Below are 12,689 nucleotides of genomic sequence, written 5' to 3'. Positions count from 1 at the left end.
AAGAGGAGAGTTTGGTGAGCAGAGCGGGGTGCCAGACCGTATCGAAGGCACGTGATATGTCAAGGGAGACTGCTCTAATTTCCTGTTTGGCATTGAGGACCTCCATCTATTGTTGAGAAAGCAGAAGCAGCATGTCCAGAGTAGAGTGTCCAGGTCTGAAACCAAATTGATGATCAGAGATCAAGCCATTGGGGAAGAGGAAAGATTTCATATCTGAAGCAATGATGGATTCCATGACTTTGCTGATAATTGGGAGAAGGCTGATTGGTCTGTAGTTGCTGGGATCTGTTTTTGCACCTTTTTTGTGCAAAGCGGTGATGTTGGCAGATTTCCAAGCAGATGGAAGATGACCTTGAGCAAAAGAGAGGGTGAAGAGAACAGAGAGAGGGAGTGAAAGAGCGGAAGAACAGGATTTTAGGACCCGTGGGCTGATGCCGTCAGGTCCAGTTGCAGAATCCGAGTCGAGGGTTGACAGAAACTTTTCCACCTTGTCAGGAGGAAAGGACACAGAGTCCAGGAGCAGCTGGGTACGACTGGGTATGGTGGGTACAGAGAGGGATGGGTTTGGGACACAATATTTGGAGGCAAACACAGAGTTGAGGCATTCAGCTTTTTCACGTGCGGAGTCAGCCGTGTGGCCATTTGAGGTGAGGGAGGGGATGGAGGGGGAACAAACACCAGAAACAGATTTGACCAGATGCCACCAGGATTTGGAAGAGGGAGACAGATAAGAGAGTTCGGTCCTGAGAACGGAGAGATATTGTTTCCTGACTCTCCTGAGGGTGGACACACACTTGTTTCGGGCTTTGTGAAAGGAAATGAGATTTCCTTCCGTTGGATTTGCTTTCCAGGAGACGAAAGCAAGTTGTTTCTGGGCAATAGCCTCACCACAAGATTCCGTGTACCATGGACGGGAGGAAGGGTTTGACAACTGAAGACGAGATGGGATAAATCTGTGCATGAGAGAGAGCAATTTACTTTTGAAGAATTCCCAGGATGAGTTGATGTCAGAGGCGGTAGAGATGGGAGACCAGTCCAGATGATTGATGGCTGCTTGAAGACCATGCCAGTTGGCCTGAGTTAAATGCCAGACTTGTCGACGCTGAGGAGGCTCTCTGAGAATGGTCAGAAAGATGTCCACTTTAACAAGCACATGATCAGAAGAGCCGATTAGAGCAGAAGAAGAGCAGCAGACATTTTCAGGGAAGTTAGTCATAACCAAGTCCAGAAGAGAAGATGCCCCGTTGACTGAAATCCGGGTCGGGAAATTGACAGATTGTGTCAGTCCCAGTGAGTCACAGAAGTCCTTTGCTGAAGAGCCATGGCTGGTGAGAGAGGTACCCACACCCAGCCAACTGGCATGGTGACAGTTGAAATCACCACATATGAGGAAGAGAGAGTTGGGATGGGTAGATAGAAGTTGGTCCATATTCTCAGACAGCGAGATGTAGATGGAGTCATCACTGTTTGGTGGATGGTACAACACACATATGAACAAAAGGTGGGAGCGAAGGGGAAGCCGTAGCCAAAGGTATTCCTGGGGGTGAGGTGGAGAGAGGGCAGTGCAGGGCGAGTGAGGAAGAGAGTTTTTTATAAAGATAGCAACTCCACCTCCAGGACGAGGCTCAGGTCTATCATACCGGAGGAGGGAGTAACCTGGGAGAGATACCAAGGAATCAGAGACATCATGAAGGAGGAAAGTTTATTTTAAGCAGATCACGTCTGGTTTGTCAGAAGCAACCTGTATGGAGAGATCAGACACGTTTGAGCGAAGGCCCCGGATGTTTGAGGTCCATACTGTTAAGGAAGAGGAAGGGGGAGCATCGGATACAGAACAGTGGGGGGGGGGGGGGGGAGCGGTAGGGTAAGCTTTGGAAGAGGAGGAAGAGGTAGGGAGAGCTGTTGAAGGTGTGTCAGAGATTACAGAATAGCTTTGAGAAAGGGAAGAATGGGGCGGACAAAAGGTTTGATGGTGATTGGGAGAGGCGCAGTGAGGTGTTATTTGATGAGGGGGAAGAGCGAGGCAGAAGGTTGAGGGAGATGAAGGTGAAAGTAGGAAGGGGGAAGAAGCGGGGAGGACGCTTTGAGGAGGAGGTGTGAGAGGGGAGTCTAGGAGGGGAGGAGCGAGGGAGAGTCTCGGAGGGGAGGGGTGTGGGGGGAGATTTGAAAGGAATGGGTGATTGGGAAGATTTGGAGGGGAGGGGCAAGGGGGAAGATTTGAAAGAGATGGGTGATGGGGATGATTTGGAGGGGAGGGGCAAGGGGGTAGATTTAGAGGGGAGGGGTGATGGGGAAGATTTGGAGGGGAGGGGTGAGATTGGATTTTGAAAAGTGTACGATTAATGGGAAATGAACATTTATTGCAAAATGAGTTTCTTGAGACATTCGAGTCAAAAATACGTTTGAGGACGCTGGAGGGAGGATGGAGTGCTGGAGAGTTTAGGGAATGAATGAAAGATGCACTATAAGAGATGGAATTTTTTTTTCGAATGAATAGATTTGGTGAGCAAGTCGAAAGCATCCTTTTATAGAAGAAGAAGAAAAGGTGTTATAGAATATGACAGAATACAGGTCTTCAGGGGACAGATTAGACATTTTTTATCAACGTGATCACGTGATCACAAGCAACGTGGTCGAAGAACGAACGAACAAATAAGAACGAATAAACGAATAAGAACAGAAGGAAATATATATCTATATTTTTTGAGGAGATTTTAAAACAAGGAAGTATGGGGTGAAAAGACCGTGAAAAACAGAGACCGGAAAGTAATTGCAGCGCGATCGGAGAACCGCTGAGACAAAAACAAAGCCTCAAGCCAAGGTCGGACACGGTAGCCTAGTACTACACTTAGGCCTCAGAATACGCGATATGAAAGACCGACGATTCTGTACACAAATATGAAAAACCAACACCAAGAATACTATTAAATACACCCCAATAGGTACACACACCGAAAGAAAGATACAGTTTCGACAAAAACACAATTGTGAAAAGTTACTTAACTTCGAAAGCGAGCGCGCATGGACAGCTTTGAAGAGACGAGATCTCCAATCTTGCGCATGTGCAGAACCTCCTTCAAAATGTATAATTTTGTACACATTTGTAGTATATGTGTACAAAATCTGGTCGGGTCAAGATCCAATGTAAAACATTCAAAACATGTAAAACACCTCTTAGGTGGCAATTAGAAAGTGTATCACCAAATTTGTGAGGCACAACATTCCATCGTGTAAAACACTTGTGAGGTAATATTTTCCAAATTACCAAATTGCTGTTTCCATGGCAACTGTTGCTTATTTGGATTTCATAAGTATCGTGATATGCACAGCATCTTTCTTTCTTTGTCTGTGAGCAGGATATCTCAAAACGTTAGGGACAGATTCAGACAAAACTTCATGGACAGGTTCGTTGTGTGACAATAACGATTGATTAGATCTTGATCAAAATCCAGATCTGGATCTGATCATTTTTTCAGTGATTCTTCACCATTGAGTGATAGGGCTACAACCAATATATAATACGATATCTCAAAAAGTTATGGATGGATTCGGATGAAACTTGATGGACAGGTTGGGTGTGTGACAATAACGATTGATTAGATCTTGATCAAAATCCAGATCTGTATCTGATCATTTTTTCAGTGATTCTTCACCATTGAGTGATAGGGCTACAACCAATATATAATACGATATCTCAAAAAGTTATGGATGGATTCGGATGAAACTTGATGGACAGGTTGGGTGTGTGAGAAGGACTAATCGATTAGATTTTGGTTAAGAGCCTAATCTGTATCCGGATACGACATTTTTATTATTTTTTAATTGAATCTTCACCCTTGAGAGATATGGGGCAAAAATTATATATAGGATGATATTTTAAAACATTGCAGACGAGTTATGACAAAACTTGGTGGATAAGTTGGTTTGGTGACAAGAACAAGCCGATTCGATTTTGGTTCAGGTCCGGATCCAGATCCGGCCTATCAGCGGAATACAAAACGTAAACTGTTCAGCCTGGCGGAGGTATGCACTCTACCGAGTGCCGTTCTAGTTGTTGTTGTTGTTATTACTTTTGTTATTAGAAGTGGCCTTTGTGTACAATAAAAATGCTACAATAATGTGTAACAACACTCAAGCTGCTATCTGTACACCTCATCATGGTGTTTTCCAAGGTGGAAAAGACAATAAGACATTGGAATTCCTTGAGATTTTTGTGCAATTGAGTCGAAAGCAACAAGGCAAATGTAAAGGCTACACAAGTGCGAAAAATAAGGTCAATGCCTCTTACTCGTGATACAACTAAGGGCTTTGAAACTTTACTCGTAATACCCTCTCCGATCACCAGTGGGAGCGGTGCTACACAATACACATTTACGTAGAGAATATGCTTTGGCCCCACCTTTGGAATCACCGTGGGATGGGCGAGGCAGACCAAGTAGCTACAACTTTTGTCTTATGTCTTATGTATGACCCTTAATCCCACTGGTAAGTTTGGTTTAGATTGGATGAGTAACGATCGAATGCATCGGCCACAGACAGGCAGACAGACATCAAATTGCACATTTTAGGATGATTGTTACTCGGCAACGGCATAAATGACGTTTATCAACATCACTCATCGACCGGTCTTCAGGCTCCTATCCTCCATTGCTGGCTTTCCACTAAAAGTGCAAGGAAGAAAAAGATTACAACAAGTCAGGAGACAACGATGGTTCACGGGCGAGCGGTATTCAATGACAAAGGTCAAAACCGACATTGAAAATATATAAATAGGAATGTATTATCTGTTATGAGACTAGTTAGCAACACAATACCGAAAATTCGGTTTAATTCCGACAACTTTGAAAATTTGACCTTTGTGACCTTGAAATGTCAAAACGAAGGTTACTGGCCTTGAAATGAGATAGAAAATAATGTATAATCAGTTATGAGGTTAGTTAGCTACACAATACCGAAAATTCGGTTCGATTCCGACAACTTTGAAAATTTGACCTTTGTGACCTTAAAAGGTCAAAGGTCGAAGATTCTGAAATTTGTTGGAAAAGTTGTATTTCATGATGTATGTGATAATATAAGACCATGTACGTCATTTCACCCTATCAGGAAGCGAACAATGTAATAAAACCATCAAAAACCGACTTTTCTAAATGTCGTGACCTTGTGACCTTGGCCTTGGGGCAAAAATGAAAAATCGAGCTCCATGGGGCTAGACACATGACATTGCGCTCACCAAATACCGAAACCCCTGTCAGATTTCACCAAACCCCTCGGAGAAGATGTAGCTTGAACTTGATTACCCCCTAAAAAGACATCTTTTTCGGGCGTGGCTCCGCCCACAATGGGCGCCATACGCCCACTCTAGGCAGGACACAACTAGATCATGATATCAACCTCCCACCCAAGTTTCATCAAGATCGGATAATATCATCGGGTAGATATGCTGCGGACAGACAGACACACACACAGACAGACGCACACACATGACGAACATCGTGGTCACTTGATAACTCGTGAACCAATTGTTATGTTAACCATTTTGGATGCTACCTGCATGTCTAGGTGTTCTACAATAGGACAAATGAACCCTTTCCACTTTGTCAAATGGCATAGCTATGATACTGTAACTCGCTTTAACATGGTTTGTAATGGTGGACTTCTGTTTCAAGGACGAATGGACCAGCGGTGCCTGCTCTGGGCTCCAGGCAAGTATGTAAATTTTAACACTGGGTCATAATTAACAGCTGGCTAATTTGGTGCAGACAGCTGTCCTGCTGCCTTCACTGTGTTAATGGCATCTTGCGAGCAGCCGGGGTTCACGGGCTCACTAGCCGTGCCACTGCCGTGCGCTGCGACGTCCAATAATCCTGTGTAGGAGTTATTCCCTCTCTTGTGTCGCCCACGATGCTATGCTGTTTCAAGACCACGGCCTGTCTGTCGGCTCCGCTGCTAAAAACCAGAAAAGGCCTCGAGAGGCCTTCTTAGGAAGCGGGCCTTAATCGGAGCCGTGGAGCCATAATGGAGCGTGATTACGCGTTCCAATACGTAATACGGCATGCCATTAGTAATGAGTTATCACAGCGATGTTATATATCCTGTACCATTACATTGCCTCGCAAGACATCTCGCAGCGCAATGACACGACCTTGTGACTAGCGAGCTAAAGACTCTCGTGGGGATCAAACATATGCATCATTTGCATCCACTGGGGCACATCCTCTACACACAGCAGGCGACGATGGACCGAAAACTCAATAAATATATTACTTAGACATTTCTTTGAAAGATTACAGTATATTTAACATCTCCAATATTAGTCAGGTTCACTATGTTTTTTTGGTTCAAAATTTTTGGAGATTAGCAAAACTATACATTTTTGGAATATTCAGAGCATGAGAAATCCAAAAATTAATGTTGGCATTTGCGTAGACATTTGGCATTTCGCAAAGGTTCCTACGCAAATGCCAACATTAATTTTTGGATTCCTCATGCTCTGAATATTCTTTAAAAAACGTCCCTGGTGTTGGGCTAGCGGTTAGGGTGCCAGCTTAGGATCCAAGGATCCTGGGTTCGAATCCCGGTCGATCGCTGAATTAACGCCAGGGGGGTTGACTCAGCCTGTCATCCTTCCGAGGTCGGCGAATTTGAGTACCAGTACACTGGTAATGCCCTGTTTATCGTAAATAGGCGACAAACAGGGTTGGCGGCAGGAAGGCCATCCGGCCGTAAAACATTGCTTCAAAAAGGGGACCAAAAAAAAAAAAACAACAACCACGGTCCCAGAAAAGGCCAACCCCCGCTTTGCGGGGAAAAATGGCCTCTAAACGGTGGGGTTTTTTTTTTTTTTTTTTTTTTTCATGCTCTGAATATTCCAAAAATGTATAGTTTTGCTAATCTCCAAAAAATTTGAACGAAAAAAACATAGTGAACCTGACTATATATATATTCATGTCATCATCTGTTTCTGCAACTCTTTTCTCGTTTCTTTTTTCTGCCGGAACTCAATATGCAGCATCATACTTGGCTTTTCCTGCCATTATTCTAGTTGTAGAAGCTTTGTATCACTATATATTACATATATTTTTGATCACTGAATAACGTTTTAAAATCTTTTTTAAACTCGATCCTTACATGGGACTCATCAACTTCCACTGTTAGAGTGGATGGGACACTTCAACGGGTCATCATCATTTTGTCTGCAGCCCGTGGCTTCTGGTTGTATCATTGCTGGGAGCGTGACTGTGCTGCTGATGCAGTGCTCCTCTGTAGGTTCGGGCAGGAATTTGGAATTTGGTCATGGTGCTGCTGTTGTTGCTGCTGCTGTTGCTGCTGTTGCTTAGCCAGGTGTTGGCTTAGCGGTTAGGGTGCCGGCTTGGGATCCTAGGATCCTGGGTTCGAATCCCGGTCGATCGCTGAATTAACGCCAAGGGGGTTGACTCAGCCTGTCATCCTTCCGAGGTCGGCAAATTGAGTACCAGTTCACTGGTAATTCCCTGTGTGTCGCAAGAGGCGACCAACATGGTTGGTGGCAGGAAAGGCATCCGGCCATAAAACATTGCTTCAAAAAGGGGACCACGATGCCCGAAAAAGGCCAACCCCTGCTCTGCGGGGAAAAATGGCCTCTAAAGGTGGTTCTTCTTCTTCATGGTGCTGCTGATAGCTTGGCTACTCTTCATGAAGGACACCATGGGATCGTTAACGTCCATCAACTAATACCGGCAGACGGGACACCCAGTTTACCGTCTATCCGAGGGACGGCACACACATTGATGAATCGCCCTGCCTGTAAAACACCGGAATGACAGTTTATAGCTGGGTTAAGATTCAGGATGTTAAATTTGAAATAACTTCCTAACCAAAAAACTCCCAGCAGGACAAAATACCCACAACTAACACCCAACTAGGCAAAAGTACCTGCACTAACTTTCAAGTGGCACAATAGCTCAAATCGCAACACTCGATGGTTCACACACCAGAACAAGTGCCACAAAAGTGTCAGTCGTCATACAAAAATCCCACATTAAACCTATCGTAGGAAAGCCGTAGATAGGCAGACAGTGTCGGGTATCACATTTGCACAAACCCCAAATGGAGACTTATTTGTCAGGTCAGTCTTTTGGGACTACCACTGCTAACATGTAACCCAGTGCTACCTGCCGCATGGTCAGGTTGTCGGCGACTAAACCGACACCCCTCACTGGCTTTGCTAGTGGAAAGGGTGACTGACACCCTGACAGGACCAAAAATGACACCTGGAAAAGGGCGGATGAGCTCCCGTAGTGAGCCAACGGCCATCCAGTAAGGAGATGGTGTCTCCTAAAAAACACCCATCCGGTTTGGACCGTTTCAAGTCATACCAAAGACTTTTAAAAGGGTACGTGCTGCTTCCTTGTTTGAAAAGGATAGAGCACGGACAATCCCCATCGGTTGGCATCCATGGGGAGGAGGAAATTCCTCTTAAGGAAATGCCCCGTTGAGTACGGTGAGAAAAGCAGCGCCATTGTTATGATGTCGCTGGTACCCAGAGTATCTCAGGAAGTGACGTTAGTGAGGGTATTGACGGCACTTCGCCCAAGCTCAGTGGCTGTGTTAAGTGTTTATCTCATCAGTGTGTGTGTGTGTGTGTGTGTGTGTGTGTGTGTGTGTGTGTGTGTGTGTGTGTGTTTGTGTGTTTGTCAGCTCTACTACGAGCCTTAGCCCATGTAAAATATAAAAACTTAAAATAAACCTGCCTAGCTGTGTTTGTTATTCTTAAAGGAACACCATTTCTGACTGTTTAATTGACACTTCTGGAATTACCAAATCACTGTTTGTATAATTAATGATCCCTGCCACATTTTACCCTGAATGTGACTGCTGTAATGTTGTGGTAAAACATTCTCCTCCCACGGCCTCTTCCTGCAAGGCCCCACAGATCGCACTGTCGCTCATTGGGTTTCCACCTCACCCTCCTATTACCCCACCCCGATTGATCAACCCCCTTACCAAATGGGAAAATTGTCATAAAACGTTTGTTGTTGTTTGTTGTTGTCCTCCCATCGCCCTTGCCAACACATCGGCACAATGGGAAGTGCTTCTGCTTTTTTCAGAATGATCATACAATGAATGATATCGTCAATGTGGACGCCATCCTTGAATGAACCACCTTTTGTTTTGCCTTTATTCGGCTGTGTTACTCCGCTTTGACCCACCTGCTCTCAACATCGTTTGCTACATCAACGTCACAAAGAAAGAACTTCTAATTTGAATGATCTTTGTGCAGGCATATGCACAGACTGTGGGAAATTTTCCCCGTAACCTTGCGAGCATGCTCAACGGCCTGCAGCTTCAACATGTCGGCAGGCACCACAGTGGTCTGGGTGAGTGGATAAACAAAGGAATTTCTGTCTGGCAGTACTTTTATTGGTGTGTATGTGTGTACGCATGTGTGTAACATGAAGTGGAAAAGACCTTGGCATTAATGCACTGTATTTCCTATATTTGCTTCAACAGCCAAAGAGATGACCCCTAACCCCACGGAGATGGATATTTTGCCAATATCAACCAGCTAACAAATACACCTTCATCTTGAGCCAATCACAAGGATTCAAACTAGCAATAGATTTGGCCATAGGATATGTCAGGAAGATAGACAGCACAATGCTGATGGCCTGGATACCAGCTTGATGTTTTTCTTTTGTTTTTTTAAAAATGTACCACGAGGTCTTTAACTTCCACAAAACAAGTGAGCACAGAAGGGATCTCTCCAGAAGACAGTGCATTGTGAGATTGAGCATCCTGCCCACAAATGACCAGGAAAGTTTGTGGTTCAGTTTTATCCCTTCAACAATGGAATTAAGATTTTTAAAAAACTCAGAAGAAGGAAATTCTCTAGACATAAGAAAGTAATAAATTAAATATATATTTTGGTCTGAAATATATTTTTTTATGTTGAAGGCTCAAGGACTATATAATCATCGAGGCCAGGCCTTAAATAAAACAAGCATTCTGAGTATTGCGCTGCAATACATGTCCCCTACCGGCATTGGGTAGCACTGTCATAGAAGACAGTATTATGACTTACCGCACTCCAAATTATAGTCCGGAAAACTGTTGGAGAAATTCCCAAAGTTCAAAGTGCCATAACTTTGTCAAAATGATCGAAACGTCGTGAAGTTCGAACTTGATCTGTAACTTATCATGAGGAAACCGTGTACCAAGTTTGAAATCATTAGCATTAAGAGTTTAGAAAAAAAAAAGTACGGAAAGCTTTTCTTTGCGTGACGGACTGACGGACCGACAGACTAACAGACGGAGGGACAGAGTGCAAACCTATAGTCCCCTACGGTGTACACCAGTAGGGGACTAACAACTGCACAAGGAGAAATAAAAGAGAGAGAGAGAGAGAGAGACTTTGACTTTTGAAGCTCTTTTATTATAAAGGTAAGAAACCCATACAAGTCATGCAAATAATAAAGTCACCACAATTCAAAACATGTGCAGCCAAACAACAACAATAAAAACACCAAACACTAAAATAAAAAACTTAACAAACCATGATCAAGTTTACAAAACCCACCCTTTGCACACCATTTTCCCACAAAGGTTTGTAAATCATCTTTCATTTGGAAAAAAGAAAATTCCATGCGTAACCTTGCCATGACTAGAGCCTTAAACACAATTACCACATCACATAAAATATCAGCATTTGCCAGGAGCTTTGCTTTTCTTGTTTTGTAGATTGCTAATTTTCCAATAGAAATTAAGAAATTAGCAAGAGCAGTCTCAGAGCGTTTTTTATAACTAAGTGGTGTTCCAAAGATAAAAACACGTGTAGAAAAAGAAAAGTTCATACGATTAAAAAAAGTTGATAAAAAACCAAAGAAGGGAAAGAGTCTTGCACAATCTACGTAAGCATGGAAAAGGTCTTCAGAAATCATACAAAAGGGGCATTCCACTGAATTATCCTCATTAAAACGATGTAATAAAACATTGGAGGGCAACACCATATGGGCGAGTCTCCAAGCAATATCACCAGTCCTTTTAACAATCGGTGAAACATACATTGCAGACCATTGCGGATGGGAGGGAGACCCAGAAGGCAGTTTCTCTTTCCATCGAGCCCCAAAAGAAAGAGGCTGTAACGAGGGAAACCGAACTGAGATACACAAACGATACAGTCTCTTTTTATCCTTGCTGGAAAGTGGCGATGAGGATAGCAAGATAGATGTTGTGGTGCTACCAGCTGGCAGGCTAGAGCTAGCACAGATCTGTGGTGGTGTACGGTGGTCACCAATGTTGGCGGTTGAGCTCAGGCCCAGGTGCCTAAAAACACACAGGATTTCCTGTAGGACCTTGGCTACGCTCCTCAAAGATCTGATGCCAGTTCTTACTTGAAGATGTCCTGCGGAGAACCAACTGTTCCTGTTACAGTCACGAAGGTCCCGAGTCGTTTTCACGCCAGCACTCACAAAACGTTGCACAAAGGCACGTGAGCGAGGAATAGCAGGAAAGAGGGCATTGTAGAAAAGGGGTTCCCGGAGGAACCTTTCACTGTTGTATGTCTCCATTTGGCGAGTTATTGAAATGGACCGCCAGACGTTCAAGACATCTTGGTAAAAGTCAGGGAGCAGCGAAGCATCGACATGTTGCAGCTCCATGAAGAAGAGTTCACAATTGTACCCAAGCATGCCGGCTTGTTTTAGTATACAGTTTGCAGTCGATTTCCAGGGCAAGGCCTCCAGAAATATAAAACGACGAGCTGTGGAGACTCGGAAGGCCATCACCCGACAAAGAATGTCCACAAGCCCATGACCACCTTCTGCCAGTGGGAGGCAAATAGTCTCTGGCTTTAGCCAGTGTTTGCCATCCCAAAAGAAGTCAAGTAAACATTTTTGGATTGACGACACCAACGTTGCAGGTGGCTGCAAGGCAATCATTTTATGCCATAAGAGAGGGGCCACCAGGTTGTTAATGACCAGTGCACGACCTCGGAAAGACAAGGTCGACAAAATTCCTCTCCATCTGTTTAATTTGTTGCTGATTTTGTGGAGCAAACCATCCCAATTCCTTTTGACAAAGCCTGGGGTTCCAAGGTAAACACCGAGGTATTTCACACCTTCTTTTTCCCATGTCAAATTCATAGGGAGAATTGGAAGGGCAGAAGGTGGCGTACCGCCGACCCAAACTGCTTTGCATTTCGACCAATTAATTTGCGTTGTACATGCTTGAGAGTAAACCCGTAGGCACTCAAATAGCAGAGCAATGTCATTACTGCTGCGAACAGCAAAACATACATCATCAGCATAGGCCGAAATTATAACGGGATTTTCTGAGGGAGTCACTGAAAATCCCATAAGAGAAGATCGTAAACGAATCAAAAGGGGCTCAATGCAAAGAGAGTACAATATTCCAGATAAGGGACAGCCTTGCCGAATTCCCCTCCCAATCCGCAAAGGTGAACAGAGACCATCATTGATTTTGATCAAGCTAAAAATGTGATTATACAATAAGGATACATATGAAATAAAGGATGCCCCAAAACCAAATTGCTTTAAAATGTGAAACAAATACTCATGATTAACAGAGTCAAAAGCCTTTTCTTGGTCAATAAAAAAGAGACCGGTATGTTGTTGTTGAAATGCACACACATCCCACAGGTCTCGTACCAAAAAAATGTTATCGTGCATAGATCTGTGCATAACACAGTACGA

General features: G+C 43.9%; 1 protein-coding gene across 9 annotated transcripts in view; it reads left to right on the top strand.

Moving 5' to 3' along the window:
• The window catches only part of LOC137425176 (ERI1 exoribonuclease 3), a 317,378-nt gene that overhangs the window by 171,033 nt on the left and 133,656 nt on the right, over window positions 1-12,689 (top strand). For 7 of the 9 annotated variants that reach the window (XM_078773403.1, XM_078773392.1, XM_078773408.1 and 4 more), the window contains exon 7: window positions 9,260-9,356. The exons of the other annotated variants lie outside the window; for them this stretch is intronic. In XM_078773403.1, coding sequence (XP_078629529.1) covers window positions 9,260-9,356 — 97 coding nt within the window. The remainder of the gene's footprint in view (window positions 1-9,259; window positions 9,357-12,689) is intronic. 9 annotated transcript variants of the gene reach the window in all.

Source organism: Myxine glutinosa, chromosome 1 (genome assembly GCF_964187855.1).
Source record: "Myxine glutinosa chromosome 1, kmMyxGlut1.1, whole genome shotgun sequence".
In the NCBI taxonomy this organism is placed as follows: Eukaryota; Metazoa; Chordata; class Myxini; order Myxiniformes; family Myxinidae; genus Myxine; species Myxine glutinosa.
Note: the sequence above shows the minus strand (reverse complement) of the source record. Positions and strands in the feature narration are given on the sequence as shown.